Source organism: Scyliorhinus torazame, chromosome X, assembly GCF_047496885.1.
Source record: "Scyliorhinus torazame isolate Kashiwa2021f chromosome X, sScyTor2.1, whole genome shotgun sequence".
In the NCBI taxonomy this organism is placed as follows: Eukaryota; Metazoa; Chordata; class Chondrichthyes; order Carcharhiniformes; family Scyliorhinidae; genus Scyliorhinus; species Scyliorhinus torazame.
Window position 1 is genome coordinate 24,988,736 of NC_092738.1, and position 21,788 is coordinate 25,010,523.

At 42.6% G+C, this 21,788-nt stretch overlaps 1 protein-coding gene across 21 annotated transcripts in view; it reads left to right on the plus strand.

Moving 5' to 3' along the window:
• The window catches only part of kmt2d (lysine (K)-specific methyltransferase 2D), a 306,604-nt gene that overhangs the window by 143,892 nt on the left and 140,924 nt on the right, over window positions 1-21,788 (plus strand). For 18 of the 21 annotated variants that reach the window (XM_072493795.1, XM_072493792.1, XM_072493808.1 and 15 more), the window contains 4 exons: window positions 2,095-2,228; window positions 11,233-11,404; window positions 12,760-12,858; window positions 21,495-21,542. In XM_072493795.1, coding sequence (XP_072349896.1) covers window positions 2,095-2,228; window positions 11,233-11,404; window positions 12,760-12,858; window positions 21,495-21,542 — 453 coding nt within the window. The remainder of the gene's footprint in view (window positions 1-2,094; window positions 2,229-11,232; window positions 11,405-12,759; window positions 12,859-21,494; window positions 21,543-21,788) is intronic. The other 3 variants (XM_072493806.1, XM_072493807.1, XM_072493809.1) reach the window with 1 other exon arrangement.

Sequence of the window (21,788 nt, forward strand, 5' to 3'; positions counted from 1 at the left end):
GTCGGAGCCCCCATCCCCATTGAGCTTTCTTCCTCTAATTCATATTCCAATTCAACCGTGACCTTGAGGGGAAAGCAAAACTTTAAAATATCGCTATTCAATGCTATGAAATTAAACCCTTTAATCTATTAATGGCTGCACACTCCCATTCCCCATAATCTATAATAATTATTTAATTTCTAATAAACGTTGCATTTTTAAAATGTTATTATCCTGAAATATAAATGCTTCCATCAAAAATTTCTGAAATGTGTTCCGAACAATTTTCTTGATAGATATGTTTTCAGCCCAAAGAGTAAGAAGGCATTGCTGGATTTGGTTCTGGAAAATGAGGTGGGTCGAGTGGATATAGTATCAGTCGGGGAACATTTAGGGAACAGTGATCACATTGTTGTAAGATTTGGGTTTGCTATGGAAAAGGACTAAGAGCAATCTACAATACAAGTACTTAACTTGGATAAGCACCAATTTCAGCAGGGTGAGAGTGGCAAATGTTGCCAAGATGGAAAAAAGCAATCTTCATGATGGAGAGAACGTTTGTTTAAAATTTTATTCTGGGTTGTATTTGTGCTGAAGTTGTGCAGTGTTTCTATAACGAGAAATGTCCCCTATCTCAGAATCTAGATTCATAGATGTTTACGGCACAGAAGGAGACCATTCGGCCCACAGTGTTCACAGCCCATCATGTTCATCCCAGTCAACAAAGACCTAACCACGTGAATCCCATTTTCCAGTGGTTTGACCCAGTCTCCGAGGTTATGACAGACAGCGCAAGTGAATATCTGAATGCTTCTTAAATTCTACGAAAGTTTCTCACTCAACCACCCTTTCAGGCAATGAGTTCCAGGTTCCCACCACCCTCGGCACAGTGGTTAGTACTGCTGCATCACAGCACCAGTGACCCTGGTTCAATTCTGGTCTTGGGTAACTGTGTGGAGTTGCACTTCCTCCCATGTCTGCGTGGGTTTCCTCCAGGTGCTCCAGGTTTCTCCCACAGTCCAAAGATGCAGATTAGGTGGATTGGCCATGCTAAATTGCCCCTTAGTGTCCAAAATGTTAGGTGCGGTTAGTGGGTTGTCGAAATAGGGTGGGAGAGTAGGCCTAGGTAGGGTGCTCTTTTCAAGGGTCGGTGCTGACTTGATGGACCAAATAGCCTCCTTCTGCACTGTTGGGATTCTATGGTTCTAGGTGGAAAGGTTCCTCCTCAACTCCCCTCTTGGCTTTCTACCTCTTGCCTTAAATCTATGTCCCCTAGTTATTGACCCCTCTACTAATGGAAAAATTCTTATCTGCCCTATCTATGCCCCTCATAATCTTATACACCTCTATCGGGCTCCCCCTCAACCTTTGCTGCTCCAACAGGAAAACAGCCCCAACCTATTCAACCTTTCCTTGTAGCTCAGACCCTCCAGCCCAGGTAGCATCCTGGTAAATCTCCTCTGCACCCTCTCCAGTACAATCACATCCTTCCGAAACTGTGGCGGCCAGAACTGTGTACAGTACTCCACTTGTGGCCTAACCTTGCCCAAACTTCTGGATGTCCTGCTTTGATCTATTTGATGTGTCTTGCAGGGCGATGACTATCCACAAAAATAAGTACTTTTTGACTCTTTGCCTCAAGACTGTATATCCATGCTCCCCAGTGCTGCACTGACTCATCAGCTCAGATTAAGTACCCAAATCCTTGAACCTATTTCTTGACTGGTTTGGAAGTGTTGCCAAATGAATAAGCTGCCACTGCAATTGATATGGCCATGCGTACACCTCCAATGTTCTCCATGTTCTGATTGAGCCATGACAAGGCAACGTAAATATTGGCAAAAATATATTTTTTAATTTAGCAATTTGAGAGTTTTTTTTGTTTAAACATAGAGTACTGATATTACAACTGCCTTCAGTTGCAATCAAAACTGCGGGGGAGCTGAACTATTATCACCAAGGACTGTCATTAATCTAGAATTCTTTAGTGATAACCCTTTTGCTCTTGATGCATCGCCTTTGCACAGGCAGGTGATCAATGCCTAATCATAATCTTATGGTATACATTGTTGAAAATGATTCCATGAACAATCCCAATTTCCTTGATTCTTGTAGGTACTCAGATTGAGCTTCCAGCCGAGGGTTCCAGTGAAATACCTGTGATAGGAGCAGATGGAGGCGAGAAGGCAAAGAAACGGCAACGTCGAAAGAAAAGCAAGTTGGAGGATTCCTTTCCAGCATACCTGCAGGTACTGGCATTCTGCTGTGCACACAGGTGATAGTACAATTCTGATAACATTTATCAGAGGAACATGTCTTGATGAAGGTCTGGAATGCCATGTTTGTAGTTAAATGATTTATTCTTGCAAAAATGAACATGTTTGGTCCCTTGAGTGCCACGTTTCTAGATCAAAAGGAAACCAGGTTAACTAAACTACCTGATCAGAAAATACAGTTGCATGTTTTTTGTTATCTGTATCATAATCAAACGTTTGTAGGTAGTTGATTGAAAGCATTCAAGATGCAAAACGAGGGGTGTGAAGGGGTTAAGTGCTCAGTGTTGACAATATTGTTTGCTTCTATTGCTAGTGATCTTTCTCCACAAACTGTTGATTTGGTTTTTCAAAGCTCCAGAGCAATTGGTATATTTCGAGCATACTATGTCATGCAGGCAGCTAAGCTATAATCCTAGCCAGACCATCAAGTGGAGGTGTACAGGCACATGACAAGACTTTCCCATAATTCTTCATTTCTGTGAAGATGCACTTGACCGTTGACCTCCGCTTCCTCACAATGCTGTAGTTGCAACCAAGAACTTGCTGCTTGCAGGATCTGTCCTCCCATTTTGTGGCACTGCACTGCAGTTTTTAAAAAATGTTGTTGATAAAGCGTGCAGCTAGTTATCTTAAGTTAGATTATGAGAATTGGATTTCAAATATTTGAGTGGTAGAGTATGTTTCCTACTGCTGCAGGTTATCTAAATGTGCTTTGGAGCCCTGGTATTCTGCGGGACAGAATTTATTGAGTGGTATATTTGACGTTCACTTTCATGGATCGGAAAGCGTTACAGAAGCGTCTGCATAAAAAATTATCTCTATTTCTTTATAACGTAATTAAAATGTGGGAATAATTAGAAAGCTAACTGATAATGATGTTGTTTGGAGCTTGAGATTAGTTAAAGTAACTTCTATAATGCATATGATTTTACTTTTACGTGAGAGCTTTAACCCATGTTGGGTAATATTAGGCTGGAAGCAAATGTCTATGCCTTGTGTCTCCATTATGCAAGATGATCACCTGAGAAGATAACTACTTTCAGATTAATGAGAAGTAGCCTGCAGTTCTTTTTCTAGTTCATTTCCAGATCTTTTACTGAAGCTATAACATTGCTGTGATTGGTATTGTAAATGCCCAGATACTCAAGTAAAAATGTTAACTTCCAATTTCAGCTTTTACCCAAGTGCCTTTTGAGGGCCTTTTTCGCCTCAATTTTCAATCCGTACATGTAATAGCAATAATGAGCATATCTGTCGTTTTGTGACTGTCGATCGATTTTCTTCGTTACACCTGTTTTCCCCCGTTCTTATTGGAAATGAATGAAAGAAGAAAATAACCAATCGTATTTCACAAAACCTTTTTCCTTCCAAAAATTCTGGCCTGTCATATTGCAGCAACAGATCTAACCAGTTTCATTGTCGCAAAAGGGGCAGCAGAATGGCCATTTGCCAGTCATGTTTCAACAGAGGGTACCTGGCAGGGTCGCATTGCAGGAAGAGGGTACCTGGCAGGATTGCATTGCATTACAGCAAGAGGGTACCTGGCAGGGTTGCATTGCATTACAGCAAGAGGGTACCTGGCAGGGTTGCATTACAGCAAGAGGGTACCTGGCAGGGTTGCATTACAGCAAGAGGGTACCTGGCAGGGTTGCATTACAGCAAGAGGGTACCTGGCAGGGTTGCATTGCAGCAAGAGGGTACCTTGCAGGGTCGCATTGCAGCAAGAGGGTACCTGGCAGGATCGCATTGCAGCAAAAGGTACCTGGCAGTGCTGCGTTGCAGAAGAGGGTACCTGGCAGTGCTGCGTTGCAGAAGAGGGTACCTGGCAGGATCGCATTGCAGAAAGCGGGTACCTGGCAGGGCTGCATTGCAGCAAGAGGGTATCTGGCAGGGTCGCATTGCAGCAAGAGGGTACCTGGCAGGATCGCATTGCAGCAAAAGGTACCTGGCAGTGCTGCGTTGCAGAAGAGTGTACCTGGCAGTGCTGCATTGCAGAAGAGGGTACCTGGCAGGATCGCATTGCAGAAAGCAGGTACCTGGCAGGGTCGCATTGCAGAAAGTGGGTACCTGGCTGGGTTGCATTGCAGAAAGCGGGTACCTGGCTGGGTTGCATTGCAGAGAAGCGGGTACCTGGCAGGGTCACATTGCAGAAAGTGTGTACCTGGCAGGGGCGCATTGCAGAAAGCGGGTACTTGGCAGGGTTGCATTGCAGCAAAAGGGTACCTGGCTGGGTTGCAATGCAGAAAGCGGGTACCTGGCAGGGTCGCATTGCAGAAAGCGGGTACCTGGCTGGGTTGCAATGCAGAAAGCGGGTACCTGGCAGGGTCGCATTGCAGCAGAAGGGTACCCGGCAGGGTCGCATTGCAGCCGAAGGACCTTGGCCAGTCGCATTGCAGCAAGGTGCGTCTGGCCGAACGCATTGCATCAGAGAGGGCCTTGGCCAGTCGCATTGCAGCAAGGTGCGTCTGGCCGATCGCGTTGCATCAGAGGGGGCCTTGGCCAGTCGCATTGCAGCAAGGTGTGTCTGGCCATTCGCATTGTCGCAAAGCGGGGTTTAACGAGCTGCGTGCAGAAATAAAGAAACTGCAAAAATTAGACCGACCATATCACAGCGAAGAAAATTGAGTTGCCATGGCACTCAGACTCTTAACACTTTTTAAAATCTGAGTGTTATTTTAATTGTTGCAAATTCTGAAGTGAGTGGGGGATTGCTTTATGGTCTTGGAATGAAATGGCAAATTACTCTAAACCTTTTGAAGATGGCGCAAATTTTATATTACACTTCGGGGTCAGTGTCAAGGTTGCTGTTTTACATTCATGTGGAAGAGTGAAAGGTGTCTTCCTTGCTGTAGCCCCACAGATTCCATGGAATGTACTGAGCTCAAAAAAAGACAGTACTATAATTCTGCCAGGCCCACAGCACAGCTCCATCGCCCTAGTCTATTAACCACTGATATGAGAAATGCAGTTGAATTGTCTTTTGTCCCAACGTTTGCATGACTTTTTGTTCATTATTGCCTAATTTCATAACTGATGTGTAATTTTCAAAGCTTCCTCTTTCTCTGTAGTCCGAGGCTACTAAGTGTCAACATGGTTTTCACCTTATCATGTATGTCAAATATCTCCAAGCACTTCACATATAATGAATAACTGAAATATCGTGATACCAACTGCAATTGCTCTTTTCTGTGCAGCAAGATCCCACAAACAGCATTTCAATAATTTGTTGTGGTTTACTCGACATGAGAGATATTTTTGTATTTAATGAGCATTTGGGTTTTAATTTGTGCATCGTTTTGGAGCTGTTTGCAGACATATCCGCTGATTGTTGCAACTTCTGTATCGTGTTGCTTGTTAAAGCATCTTAACTTTAGCACAAATTTGTATCAACATTTTACTCTTCTGGAAAATGTTAATTGTTAATATACAGAGTGGTGAATAGAAAGATTATCAGTGAAGTGTTGTTTATATCACCCAACATTAGTGAGTTTGAACATAGGATTGTGCAAAACATTGTTTTTTAAAAAAATTGAAGCTGGACAAATCGCACAAAAAACACAAGCTCGTTCCAGCAGCCATAACTTTAACCATCAGATTACAACAGGAGTATATTAATTTAACCAGGTTATAATGCGTTTGGATTCCACCACCCTTTGGTTAGACAATGGGTTAGATAACCTGTAATTGGGCAGCACGGTGACGCAGTGGTTAGCACTGCTGCCTCACGGAGCCGAGGACCCGGGTGCGATCCCAGCCCCGGGTCACTGTCCGCGTGGAGTTTGCACATTCTCCCCGTGTTTGCGTGGGTTTCACTCCCACAACCCAAAGATGTGCAGGGTAGGTGGATTGACCACGCTAAATTGCCCCTTAATTGGAAAAAATTAATCTAAATTTTTTTTTTTTAAAGATGAGCTGTAATTCAAATGGGGATCTTTTCATGTTTTTCTTCCTCCTCCTCCTCCAACTAAAAAAAAATGAAAATGTCTCCTTAAATTTCTACCTATAGTGATTCTGGACATGGTTGGATTCCAAAACTTAATGGGCAGGGGAGTTAGCAGTTCTGCTAATCTGCTGGGTTTAGCACACTATTTTGCCTTTTGGTTTTTAAAATGGCTGTAGAGGTTCTTGAAGAAACTCTCCAGGCACCTTGTTTGGAGTAATTCAAATGGAAGTGTTCATGTGAATGACGAAGAAGCAACAAAGAGTGGATGAGGTTGGGACCAGTAAATAAGGTTGGTTAAAGAATGGTGCTTTCGTCACCTCTGGATCCTCCACCTCAAACTCGAATGATGAAATTCATTACTCTGCTGGTGTAAAAGACTGTTTTTTTCACTTGGTCAGTTGCTGGATAACTATTTAAGATAAAATCAGGGAAGTCCTTTAAACCGGAAGCAGTGTAACTGTTTTCTCTTGGGTTTTGTGCATTGATGACACTGAAGCTAATTTAACATTGGTTCTCTTGTAGGAAAAACAGGGTACATCATTTTTCTTTTAATTATTTCAACTTCCATATACAGGTTTTCACCACCGAAACCGGAAAACCACTGGGTCGGAATACTTCTGAGTATTGGTTTTGTAACTGGAAAAACATTAGCTAGATTTTATATTTAGTAAAGTAGTCTTTGCATGAACTTATTTTTGAGAAGGTTCTATGCAATTGTATTGCATGGTGCTTATGGAAGAATATTTTGTGGTCATGACATGTTAATTTTATGACTTGTATTGCAACTTTTTCTTTATAAGTCAGACTTTTACTTTTTGTGAAATACAAGTTTTGCAAAGCCAGCATTTGGACTTGGAACATCATTTTCTATAATCTTTGTCATGTTTTGTCAGTCCGGGTCTATATCACTGAATTGATATCTGACTCATCCCTGAATTTGTCCTGTTTTTCTCTCTCTTGCTCTCTCTTTACACATTGTGCCTTTGATCCTTCCCTGTCTGCTCAACAGCAACATTAATTATGAGAGTATATTTCACTGGAAGGAAATTCCTTCAAGTCCATGTGGCTTTCCATAAAACATGGCAGAAAGAGACCTTGAGTTCCAGCTTGTCTCAGCATAGCTCCAGGTGAAATAATCAAACATGCCAAATTGTTCAGCATAAATGCAATTGAGATCTGTTCCGTATCATCATGTAAAGCTGGGCCTATGTGCTGTATCCACACAGGGAAATTTTATGGGGATGCAATTTGCCTAGACTTTTGACAGCACAGATTTGACAGCACAGATCCTGGATGGCAGTCATCATGTTAAGATAAGCTGGGCCCACCACCTTCATGATCAGAAGAAGTTTCAAGATTTGATTCACTCCTGTTAACTGGATTATCTGAATGTAATGCTTTTTTAATATAAAAGATCTTCAGGGGTATGGGGAAAGATTGCATCCCCATGATAGATTAAATGTGACTCATATGGTCATGAAGTCAAATAGGGTGATGCCAGATTCCTCTGTTCAGGATTACATTGATCAACTGGGTCACCGAATAATTCCTGGTGGTGTATACTTTCAGTTGATCAGCCCAGAGTCATCCTTCTGAATGTTTTAGTACCTGGTGGTTGGGTTGGTGAACACGACCCTAACACAACAGCTGAGCAGAGCAGCAGACTGGTTAGTTGGCCAGTGTTGCAGGTAGTAGATCAGTATTTACAGTGCATTGTCAGTTAAAGAGGCGCAGGCAATTGCTATTAACTGTAGTAATCAACCAAAGACCACTTTTATTGCCACATTGCAATGTTGATCCCACAGCAGTACAAAAAATGTGAAACTTTAATCTTCAGGTTTATCAGTTTTGTCCTACTGTGAGTGCTGTTGAAGGCTGCACATGACTGATGCAGCAAGAGTAATGCTTCATTTTACTGCTGTAGTAATATTGCAGTAATGGATGTAGATACCAAGGCAAAATAATTAGTATTGTTTCTGACTTGCAGATAAACAGTTGCCCATTAGACCAAACGGGGTTTCATTACAAATTTGACTTTTTCTTTGGATGTTTGCAGGTCTCTGAAGAATGTTCGTTTTAATTAAAAATGGCCACAGTTAAAGGTTCTGTTGAAATGAATTAGAGCCAGTTATGATTGCCGCCAGAATTTTGTGTATACTTTTCAATTCTTTTTTTAAATTTTTAAAAAATTATAAATTTAGAGTACCCAATTTTTTTTTTTTTTTTCAATTAACGGGCAATTTAGTGTGGCCAATCCACCTACCCTGCACATCTTTGGGTTGTGGGGGTGAGACCCACGCAGACATGGGGAGAATGTGCAAACTCCACACGGACAGTTACCCAGGGCCGGGATTCGAACCCGGGTCCTCAGCGCCGCAGTCCCAGTGCTATCCACTGCGCCACATGCCGCCCTTACTTTTCAATTCTAAGCCATAAAATATCCTTGACAAACATCTGGTTTCGTATTAAACACAATGGGCAGTTGATCTCCAACACAAAAATACTCGGCACTGTCACTGCACGGCAATACGTGGCCCACTCGTGTCAGCTGCAGCAACGCCTAGTGCTTGACAAAGCAGTGACATTTTTGCAATCAATAGAGGATGTGCAAGATGGTCTGTTGAATCTTGTACAAATTGTGGTAATAGTCTTATGGAGAAATCAATGGTAGAATTCACTGACATGAAGCTGAACTGAGACTAGAGGTATTGTACGCTTCTGCTGATCAGTACTAATGCAAAACCTTTGCCTGGAGCCTATGACAAGTCTCATAATATATAGAACCCATGAAGTGGCATCCTTCTTAGAAATAAATAAATATTGTTTGTAGGCAGTCATGAAATTTGCTCTTTCTGCCATGATATGTTGAATCCAACATTTGCTGAGCACATATTAGTCATACTCTGGGTGAGATTGCAAAAGTGTGAGCTCTTCATATTTTCAGCTGGCACATTGCTTGGATAACTTTGATCTGAATGTGAATTTAATTAGATTTTCAGTTACACTTGGTACAAGTTTTTAAGGAAATCTGAGGTTAACGATGAAAGCTAGTTGAATTGAAAACTGGCTTAACACTAGGAAGTGGAAATTGGCAAATAAATTGAAGAAGTTAGGGACATAGGGTATTGATCAGTATTCCAGGGGAAAAAAATTACACTGTTGGGAAAAGCGTCTTAATAGCCCAAGGAATTTTTCAGAATGCAAACTATTTACAACGACCAACGGTTAAGATGTTTCCGCAAGCAATGTTGCAGCTACTTTAACTCCTCCTGTCTCCTTGTTACATCATTGACAAGTGTTACGCATACAGTAAAACTGTTGCAGCTATCTCCCATTAATGCCCTCCAGAAGAATATGGATTGCCACTCCAGTAGGTTGCTGTCCAAGTAAATTTAGACATTCTCTAGGGAAATTGGTAACTGGTAGTAACGAAGTACCAGCATGTTTAACGGTAATGCTTGTGGCTCTAGTACATTCCAGACTTTGAACGTTTTCCTTTTGTGGCAGAAGCCCCCCCCCCCCCCCCCCGCTCTCTCCTCCCCCCCCACCACCACCACCTACCTGCTATGATTAATGATCTTCATGTTGTAGTGGCAAATCAAACTTCTTATTTTCCCCTGCAACTAGAGAAGTCAGAGGACGAAGTCTGAAATTTGAACCAAAAATAGCATGTTTCTCAGGATCTGCAATGAATATTAGGAGCTACTCTGGAATGTTGCAGCTCATTCCATTTGGGTTTTTGCTTGTGCTGGCCTGCAGTGGGATTCTTTTGAAACTTCCAATTTTCTCTTGCTTTGAAAGGAAGTATTGCTTAATTTATGGTCACAGCTGCAACACGATGTAAAGAGGTCCAAATACCACGACCATTCCGCCCTACTTTATTCCGTAACAAAACATTAAACCAATTAAAGCAGCAAAATAAAAACCGAAAAGGCTGGAAATATTCAGCAGGTCAGGCAATCTGTGGAGAGAGAAAGTGTGTTAGCATTTCGGGTCTGACCTTTCATTGGAACTGGGAAAAGTTAAAAGTGTAATCGATTTTGAGCAAGTGAACAGTGGGCGGGTGGATAAAAGAATAAAAAGGAATAAACAGAAAAGCCAAACCTAAGGTGTTAAGCAGGAGAAGTTATTTGACACAAGATTTCATGGTGTAAGATGAAAGGGAGTGGTAATGGAACACGTAAAGAAACAAGGTATGAATGGCAGAATTCTAAATAACTGCCATAAGAAAAGGAATTAGAGAAACGAGAGAGGAAACAAAAGCAACACATTAAAGCAATATCAAGCAAACCGGGTCATCCAGAATGTGGTGTTGACTAACTGGAATAGTGTGAAGTCATTCTCCTAGTGATGTGACAACATGAACTATGAATTGTTAATCAGAGAGCTGAAGGTGATAGTGCTCTGTGGGCACTGCTGTGTTCGAAGCCAGTATCGATGTTCAGCCTTCGAGAATGTCATCTCTTGTTTGCAATTCAACTTTTACACATTTGTCTGTGGAGTTTGAACAATGAGGAAGAATGTTACATTACCTTCTCTTTGGTTTGGTGTTCCTCGTCCTATTGTACTTCAGCCTCCATATACAAAGCTTCCTCCATCTAACAGGGTGCAAACTTGGAGCTTCATTTTAAGTCTTGTATTTAACCTTCTGATTATCAACTCTCTAAATCTGCTGCGACCTTCTTTCAAGCGAACTGAGATATGCAGTGGAGTGGGGAAAGGTCACGTGACACTCATGGCCTTGTGTGGTGCCAAACTTGTAAACGGTACACAGTCCTGGTATTTTTACCACCTCATTTCAACAAGGACTTATTTGTATGTGGATTTTGAACTACCTTCAAAAAATGAGGATGATGGTACCGAAGGTAGGTAATTTACATTTGTTGTGCTGTGTTCCACTCTGCTTGTAAAAATGAAGATTCTGTTCGACATAATGAAAAGTATTTTTATAAGTGTGCATAATTCGAAATTGTACTTTCCGGTATTATTTGTAGGTTAGCAGAGATTTTTTTCTTAACCTTCCATATCTGACAGGAAGCGTTCTTTGGAAAATCGCTGCTGGACAGCAGTCGGAAAGTTTGCCTCAGCTCAGAGGGTTTCTCTGACAATGAAAGCACTGAGTTTCCACAAGCCACGCCTCAAGCGGACTCGACATCTCAGCAGAAGGACATAACTGATGAAAAGCGTGATGGAGCCCAGGAAAGGGGTGAGAGACTTAATATTGATACTGTTGTTTATATTACTTTCTGGGCCTTATTTTAAAAGTTCAAATCTGACAAAATCCTATAAATCTGCGCTGATACTGCTGCTGTACATTCCAGTATTTGTTCTGTGCCTATTTTTGCAATTAATTATTTTGAATAACTAATATTTGTAGTCCTCATGTGTAAAGGACTTTGAATAGTCCAGGATGAAACCGTATAGTGTCTTGATCCTTGAATGTTTATGGAGAAAATGCTTTCTCTCCTGAAGATGAATGCATGGGAAGGAATGCGATGTGGGTATCCATTAAAGCCAGCATAAAAAGAGAGAGAATAAAAGTAGACCAGTACCTGGAGTCACATCTGACATACAGGAATCTTGTGGTTGTTATTAACAACCGTCGCGGTCCCTGGGGCACTTTCCACTGCCGCTCCTTGGGGAAGTGTCTTTGGTCCAGTCAGATTCAATGTATTGGCTCCATGCTGCACTGCAGCAACTCGCCTCGCTCTCCTGTGACCTCTGCCACTGAGAAGATTTAGAGCAGCAATGCTGTGAGAACATCATCATTTCCAGATTCCTCTCCCAAATTGCATACTCTCTTGGCTTTGACAAACATCCTCGCATCCTACCTAATAACACTATGGGAGCACCATATCCATAAGGACTGTAGCAGTCCAAGGCCCACCACCAACAGCTCGGGGCAGATAAAGATAGGCAATAAATGTTGTCCAGTCAGTACCGTCCACATGAGTAACCCCCAACCAGCAATCGCCCTTGACTCGTTTGTCTATCAAAACTCTTATCTCCGCCTTGAATAAATTCAATGACTCAACCTCCATTACTTTCTGAGGAAGATAATTTCTCACACTAAAGACCAACTGGGAGAAATAAATGATCCTCCTCTCTGTCTTAAAAGAGAGACGTTCTTTATGAACTGTGCTGCTTGCTTCTAATCTCCTGCACAAAAGGAAACATCCTCCCAGTGTCTACCCTCCCAGTGTCTACCCTATCAAGTCTTCTCAGAATCTTTGTTTCAATGAGATCATCTCTCCTTCGTCAAAACTCCAATGGGGAGCTTAAAACTAAACTTCAACCTGTTCAACCTTTCTTCATAAGTAAGCCTTTCATCCCAGACCATTAATGTTACTAATCTACACAGGTCACCTGAATTCAGAAAAACAATGCTAGTTGATCAGATTGGCAGACTTCCTGAAAGATACCAGTGAAATGAGATCAATGAATTAACATAAAACTAGCCGATGAGTTCATTTAGAATCTGTTGAACTGATTTTATTTTAACTATTGAGTACTACCGAGGATTATCTTTCTGTATTGACTATTTCCAATTAATTCTGACAGCTTCTGATGCAAAGACAATCCAAGGCCCCTCGGAACATCATAAAGATTCAAATTCCGATGAACTACCTAAAACTGAAGAAACGCAACCAGATGGAATGGGTAAGTAGGGCGGGGCAGAAAATCTGTGATTGTCATAAAATCTTTCTTTGTAGATACCTAAACAAAGTGCACTATTTTACAATGCGTCGTCCCCCCCCGTCCCCCCCCCTTCATTTTGGTTTCGGTAGCATCCTGAATTAATTCTAGAAGCTGGTCGTGATCGAATTGGAATTCCGGATGCGTAGAGAGGATAAGTGCACTATGCAATTCCAAATTAAATCTACCCCCAGTAAACAGTTTTGATTACAAATTGCAGTGTGCTATTGCATTATTGTTCTCTAGGTAACCAGCCAGAATGTGGAGTCTTGCTGATATGGGAAGAAAAATTGTAGCACAACTGCTGTGAAGTATATTTCTACAGGGCTTATTCCTTATATTTCTCATGGTTGGGCAATGAATAACTTTGGCAAAGGTTTTGAACAGGGCAGCTGTCTTGTATTTAGGCATAGCGTGTAGCACAGAAAAATCTAAAAGGACAAGTATCTTTTTTTAATGTAATTAAAGTAACATTTGTGTCATACAAGTGCCAGGCAGAGAGAATCTAATCATCACCCCAAGACATCCAGTGGCATTACCATTGCTGAATACCCCAACATCCTGGGGGTTACCATTGACCAGAAACTGAACTGGACTAGCCATATCAATACTGTGGCTGCAAGAGCAAGTCAGAGGCTGGGAATCCTCTGGTGAGTAACTCGCCTCCTGTCTTCCTTTGTCCACCATCTGCAAGGCACTTGCCTGGATGAGTGCAGCTCCAACAACACTCCAGAAGCTCGACACCATTCAGGACACAGCAGCACTCTTAATTGGCACCCCATCCATAAACATTCACTCTCTCCACCACTGACGAACAGTGGCAGCAGTGTGTACCATCTACGCGATGCACTGCAGCAACTCAGCAAGGCTCCATAGACAGCACCTTCCAAACTCACAACTGCTCTACCATCTAGAAGGACAAGGCCAGCAGACACATAGGAACACCACCACCTGGAGGCTCTCCTACAAGCCACTCACCGTCCTGACTTGGAAATATATCATCCGTTCCTTCACTGTCGCTGGGTCAAAATCCTGGAACACCCTCCCTAACAGCACAGTGGGTGTACCATGGACTGCAGCGGTTCAAGAAGGCAGCTCACCACCACCACCTTCTTGTGAGCAATGAAGGATGAGCAGTAAATTCTGGCCAAACCAGCGATGCCCGCATCCCATGAATGAATAAAAATAGTTTAAAGCAGTATGCCTCATTTCCTTTTGGTCACTCTACAAGTGTCAGACTACAAACTACTGTGAGCTTTTTTCCGAAAACAAGTACAAAGAAACAACAGCAGTTTTTAACGTGTAGAGGTCTCCAGCAATTGAAAATAGCTTAATTCGCAGGAGCCCGACTGACTTTGCCAATCGTGTAACCTGCAGCCTGAAGAGCAATTAAACATTTAAGTCAGCCAGTGCTTAATATTCAGATTTTGTAGCCTTGAAGGAACGCAACTTCAAATAATTTGTGAATTATGTGGCATTACACTGCTTTAACTAAGGATTGTAAGGTCCAACTGAATAAGCACGGAAACATAAGTGAGCTGCGCTATTTAATTTAGTTATACTCTTGCAATACCACTGTGTACACTTGGGGGTCAAGAAATCTTGGCTCTGCCAACCTGTGCCTAAACTTTCTGAACTTGGGTAAGTGAGATGTATCCCTGCAGGAAATGTGTGCAATTCACATTGCACAAACAGAAACCCCACAGGTGGGTATAGAGTTTCAGAGGCATGATTTGAGTGAGGTTTCTGTGGATCTTAGACACCTGCTGACCAAAATGTTTCTGTAGTCTCAATGGTAGGCCTAGTTCACAAGAAGTCAGAAATAATCGTGAAAGACCCGATGTAGAAGATTCCCTGACATTGATCTTCGGCACAGCAAAATTCATGGACGATCTTAAACTGCATTCACATAAAGCACAGCAGATGCAGATACTTGATGCACACATGGAAATTTAAAAGCTCCCAAGTGTGCCACTGGTCAGCCAGGCAGAACATGGAACTTATAATGACTGCCTGAATCACAAATACATAGGTGGCAGCTCAGCAATCCTCTTCTACTGATCCAATTGTCTGGCTTAACCACATGAATGTAAAATTATAGTTGTTGCTGGACATGTGCATCAGCCATAAGAAGCTGCCCCGAATTTAGTGCTTATTGGCAGTGTCAATCAGACAAAGTGATGGACGGTTGGTGTGTGTGTTGGGTGTGGGGAAGAAGAGACAGAGTGCCTAAGTGGTGCAATCTTGTAAAGTTAGGACTGAGGCACAATATTGGAGTAGTGTGAAGGGAGCTTTGTTCTGCCTCTGCTATACTTTTTATACAAGTGCATGATGCTGACAGTGGGTGTCTGAGATTGAAATTGTTCTGTTCTGCATCACTGCCATTGCTTGCCTTGAACACAAAATCGGCAATGTAAATGCTTTTCTGTTGAATCTATATTTTCCACTTTTTCCATTTGGCTTGCTTGTCACATTGTGATTACACTTAATTTTACTTGCCTCTCATTGCGTCTTTGCTTTTGGGATTCACGTTAGATTATGTTTTTGTATACTTGTCTCTGAAGCCTCTCAAATCAGTTTTCTCAATTGCCGGCACTTCCTTCGTTGTTCTCTCTCTCTCTCTCTCTCTCTCTCTCTCTCTCTCTCTCTCTCTCTCTCTCTCTCTCTCTCTTCCCCCCTCTCCCTCTTTCCCCCCCCCCCCCCCCTCGTGCTTACAGCCCATGACTGCAGTGGCAGCTGTGCTGAGACAGAGGGAAAGATAGAGGGGGCGTGGGAAACTGGCACATAAATAGGTGAGAGAGTAAGAATGGATGATACCACAGGTTGGTGGAGGGGGTTGAGACTGAGTGAGGGACTGAGAAAGGCAAAAGAGAGAAGGAGACTTGAACATGGCATGCTTATGAGGAACTCCAACATCCCTATTCAAACAATCTTCTACGGAAACACTGTGCTCTAACTTGCTGCTTCCTGTCCCACCCACTACAGATTGCCTTCTCTAAGCATGCACAATCATACTCACCCACTGTCAGACCCCTTTATGAAGATTACCTTTCTCCAATGCACTCTTTCTGCATTGTTTACTCTGCCCCCGCTGCCGTCTTCGCTCAGGTATGTGGTCAGATGCACACCAAAGATTAAGGCAACATTCCCTCCATATACACTTAACAGTTTCAGAAATATAAATATTACATCTGCCCAAGAGATATTCCAATTAAGGACAGCACATGGCGTAATGGTTAGCACTGGGACTACGGCGCTGAGGCCCCGTGTTTGAATCCCGGCCCTGGGTCACTGTCCGTGTGGAGTTTGCACATTCTCGCCGTGTCTGCGTGGGCTTCACCCCCACAACCCAAAGATGTGTAGGGTAGGGGAATTGCCCAAGCAAAATTGCCCTTTAATTGGAAAAAAGAATTGGATACTTAAGAGAAAAAAAATAAAAAAATAAAAATTTTTTAAGAGATATTCCATTTACGTATCATATATTTTCACAGGAATTGTGTTTTTAAAAAAATATATGCTTTTAAAAAACAACTTGAAATATGCATTCATTCATTCTTTCATTATATTCATGCTGTATAGGGCCTTCACTGCTAGCGTCTGCACAAGCGTGTGACGGTCAGGGTATTTCCTATTGAGTAGGGGTACGAGGCAGGGGTGTCCATTCTGTTTGCTTTGGCATTTGAACCACTGGCCATTGCGTTAAGATCCTCCAGTAAATGGAAGGTGTTAAGTTGGGGAGGGAGGGAGCATAGGGTGTCCTTGTATGCAGATAATTTGCTTCTTTATATTACGGATCCAGTTTCTGCTATGGATGAGATAATGAAGCTACTGAAGAATTTTGGCTCCTTCTCTGGGTATAAGTGTAATTTGGACAAGAGCGAATACTCTCCGGTTAACCTGGGGGAGGGGAGCCGATCTGGGGATGTTGCCTTTTTGCTTGCCAGGTCTAGCTTTTGTTATTTGGGAATCCGAGAGGCCCATGATTGGGCCTTGCTCCATAAATTACATTTTGCTAGTCTGGTGAATGGGGTCAAGTCTGGCTTGTAGAAGTGAGACAACCTTCCTCTGTCCTTGGTGGGCAGGGTCCAGACTATTAAAATGAATGTCCTCCCGAGGTTTTGTTTCTTTTTCAGTGTCTCCTGTTTATCTCCCTAAATCTTTTTTGCTAAAATTAACAAATTAGTGTCCTCCTTTATTTGGGCTGGCAAGATCCCAAGAACCAATCAGGCGCTTCTCCAGAGGGCTAGACAGTCAGGTGGGTGGGCTTTGCCCAATTTGTTATTTTATTATTGGGCTGCTAACGTTGACAAGGTGCTGGGGGGGCTTAGGGATCTGAGTTCCATTTGGGGAGAAATGGAGACAAATTCTTGTAGGGGCTCCATTTGGGTGCTTTGGTGACTGCTTTACTTCCGTTCTCCTGTGAGATTTTCTTCGGGTCCAGTGGTACACTGGGGGTCTGGAGGCAGTTCCGACAGCATTTTAAATTGAGCTCCATGTCGTTGTTACCCCCTATCTATAATAATCATCTCTTTGTGCCGGCGAGGTTAGACTTGACATTCAAGATGTGGGAGGGAAGGGTCTGGAGAGGTTGGGGGGGAAGGTTTTGAAGAGCTGTTGTCAAAATTTCAATCCCCTGCAATCAATATGTTCAGATTCTTCTAGATCCATGATTTTTTGCGGAAGGCTATTCCCTCTTTTTCCCTGGCACCACCATCCTCCCCGTTGAAGAGGATATTATCTTTGTCCAGATGTGATGGGGGGAGTATCACTAGTGTTTATGGTCAGATCGTGCCAGCGGAGTCTGCTCCAGTAGGTGAGGTGATGATAAAATGGGAGGGTAAACTGGGTCTTATTCTGGATGAGGCTCTTCGTATGGTCAACATCATGTCCTCCTGTGTTCGGCTTAGTTTGATCCAGTTCAAGCGGCGAAGGCACGTGTCTGCACCTTTGCCTCATTAATTGCCCAGAGACAAGTTCTCGGCCTGGTTGGGTGACATTGAATTTTTACATTTGGAGAAGGTCAAGTGCACCATTAAGGGGTCAGTAGACGGGTTCTACCTAAAATGGCAGCCATTAATTTCCTTTTTCAAGGAGTTGGTCTTCGTCAGTTGTTGAAGGTTTTTGTTTCAGTTTCCACAGCAGGGGGGGATTGGATGTGTTGGTTGCTGATTGTATTCTTTCAGTATCGTAACTGGTAGTATATGTTGTGTATTATTATGTTGTTTTCTATTGAAAAAGCTCTTAATACAAATACATTTTTTCAAAACAGTACTTTACATTAGAAACACAATTTGATGTGTGCAGTCAATGTCAATCATTGATTCTCATACTATATTGAGCCTTACTTGAAATAAAACAACATAGCATCAGACTCAATGTGAGCAACCTAACAGGAGATCTGTGTGCGCATGCTAGCAAATTTCCTGTGGAGTTGGATACTCCTGATGAGACACCATTGTATAACACTGCCAACTTTTCCAGGAAGTAAATACAGGACTGGCAAATGATTGAATCATAGAATCCCTACAGTGCAGAAGGAGGCCATTCTGCCCATCGAGTCTGCACTGACCCTTCGAAAAACCACCCTAGCTCGGCTCAATCCCCCGCCATATTCCTACGGCCCTTCCCTAAAGGGTAATTCTGCATGACCAATCCACCTCGCCTGCACATTTTCTGGACTGTGGGAGGAAACCGGAGCAGCTGGATGAAACCCAAACAGACATTGGGAGAACGTGCAAACTCCACACAGTCAGTGCCCTGGGGCCGGGATTGAACACCGGCCCCTGGCGCTGTGAGGTAGCAGTGTGCCACTGTGCTGCCCTGATTGGTTGGGGTATAGTTCACTTGGGAGAACCAGGGGAAGATGAGGTTTTTTTTTTTTATGCAGCCTGTTATGAGCTGGAAGGGTCTGCTTGAAAGGATGGTGGAAACCGATTCAGTAGTAGCTTCCAAAAGGGAAAAGGATATATACTTGAAAACAATTACAGGCCTATGGGGAAAGAACAGGGGAGTAACTAAGTGGCTAGTACTTGCATGGAGCCAGCTCCAGCATGATGAGCCAGATGGTCACCACCTCTGCTGTGTCATTTTAGAAAGAGTGCAGGCCTCACAACTGAACAGGATTGGAACATACCAACATGTCATTAGTGGACTAAGATCAAACTGCTACCAACTTTATGAAGGAGGGACTGGTGAAAATTACTGTAACTCTTGGGCTGCCATGGGTGGCACGGTCGCTCAGTGGTTAGCACTGCTGCCTCACGGTGCCGAGGACTAGGGTTCGATGCCGGCTCTGGGTCACTGTCCGTGTGGAGTTTACACATTCCCCCCGTGTCTGCGTGGATTTCACCCCACAGCCCAAAAAGATGTGCAGGATAGGTGGATTGGCCACGCTAAATTGCCCCTTAATTGGGAAAAAATACTTTAAAAAAAAAAAAAAAATATTTTTAAACCTCTTGGGCTGCCAATCAGCCAGTTGAGTTATAACGGGTAGCAAATGCAATTTGTATCAAATATGAAAGTTGAAGTGATTTCAACGAAATATATTTCTATAGAAAATTGCCGAACTCTGTTTGAAATACTGTACATTGCTGCGTGAGGTCGAGAGTCCATTTGTGAGCTGGGCTTGGAGTTTGATTTTGAGTCATTGTCTGTCCTTGGTGCATCTGTGAGCAGTGTACTTTTTTGGAAAGGGCAAGCTGGAAAAAAACCCCAGTCTCCCTGCTACTGTAGGTCTGTTGTATGCTAATTTTTCGTTCGCCTGTCTCCAATTCACATGCTGATTTTTGCCATGCACGCCCTTGCTCATGTATATTGGCTGCCCCTCTACCTCTAGTGCACTCTCTGATCTGTATGTTCTTTAATATAATTTTCAATCAATCTCGACCTTGTTGCCTTGCACAAGTTGGGCGGCACGGGAGCACAGTGGTTAGCACTGTTGCATCACAGCGCCAGGGACCTGGGTTCGAATCCCGGCTTGGGTCACTGCCTGTGCGGAGTCTGCACGTTCTCCCCGTGTCTGCGTGGGTTTCCTCCGGGTGCTCCGGTTTCCTCCCACAGTCCAAAGATGTGCAGATGAGGTGGATTGGACATGCTAATTTGCCCCTTAGTGTCCAAAACATTTAGGTGGGGTTACTGGGTTATGGGGATAGGGTGGAGGTAGGGTGCTCTTTCCAAGGGCTGGTGCAGACTCGATGGGCCGAATGGACCCCTGCACTATAAATTCTATGATTCTTAAGTTCCTGAAATGTGTTGACTTGCTGATTCATGCTACTGATGTTGTTGTCAGAACTAACGACTGATCTGATGATTGCACAATAGAATTGGGAATGTAAGAACATTGAAAAAATAGAGGCAGAAAAATTATACGCATTCCAGATAAATAAAGATGAGGTTCATTCAACTCATTTTAGTTTGTCTGTTGAGAAGAAATAAAACTTTCATCATGTCATCCAAATACCTATTGATCTTTAATAATCCAATCTGCACGGGGGAGAGATGCCGATATCTATTTTTTCCAAAATTACTTACAATTTGGCATGGAGCTCAAATGTGCCGTTCCAGATCCCACCAGTTCTCTTAACTGGCTGTTACTGTTGGAAAACCTATAGATAAATTGATAGTTGCAAGCCTGTTTATTTTCCCAACCAGTTGTGTAGATGCATATTTGACCCATTGGGAGAGCAAGTTCATGGACCATGTCTTCTCCCTTTCTAATGACATTCAACTTGTTTGAAAGGTGCACGCATTCTTGGGAGGGTACATTCTTGTTCCCTCCACAATGGAACATTCTAATGGCTGGCTTAGATGAGCATGAACAAACCAGTTGCATTTATGAATAAGTGAGATAGCATATGTTACACCTTGTCAGTGGTTTGAGAGAAGTGGGTTGGGACAGTAACGTTGTCACTTCCTTATACTATGTACTAATTAAATTTATATTCTGCAGTCTTCTATTCTTGCTTTCAACTTTATTATTTAGAAACTGTATAGTAGTCAATATTTACTTCAGTTTGTGCTATTTCTATTTCACTTTCTATTGCACGTGCAGTTTACTATTTTTTCATATCTTTTTCCTGGGTGAACTTTTTATTGCACAAACTTTTCCAGAATTGTTTTTCAGCACAGTTATCAATCTACCTTGCTGTCAATTTGACTGTAAAGGCAAGACTACCTTCCATGTATTTTCTTCATGCAAAACGTTGGGCAACCATTCAGGACCTTTGTGAATGCATTCTTAACTGATGATTTCACTGTAAACACCATGCTAGGATCCATTTGCACAGTCCATTTATTGTTTCAATTGCAGGTATATCTATGGTTTTAGACTATTTGTAATTTGACCACCCTGACCATCAAGCTAATTCTAGAATCCAGGCTTTCTGACTAACCTGATATCAGTAGAGACCCCTGAAATATTGCAGATCTCTTTGACCGTTGTTATGGATCTTGTTTGCTTTGGGCCATACACAGTGACTGGGCTGTGTTGTTATGCTGTAGGGTTGGTTGTGGACTTTTTAGGTTGGAACGGATTAAATGGCTTTTGCTTGCCACTGTTCATTTTTTTCCCTTTTGTTTTTATTGTACTTTTGGGTTTTTAGGTTTCGATCTCAGTCCTTTCCACGCAGACAGCTCCCTCTCTCCCTTTGGTAAGCAGTCAGACCCTCTCGCCACTCTTTGCGTGTTCACGTGTTAACATCAGTAGTTTGTACCTGGGTGCTTGTATGTCTGCTTGCGTTTTCATAGAAGATATTCACGTGACATCACCAGTCTATTCAGCAGGTTACTGGTCAAGTGCTAAAAAAAAATTTTTTTTTATCACTTGTGAACATAAAAACCAATAAAGATTTTTTTTTGCTTTACTGCCTTTTAATTTTCTGAAATTTATCTGTAAA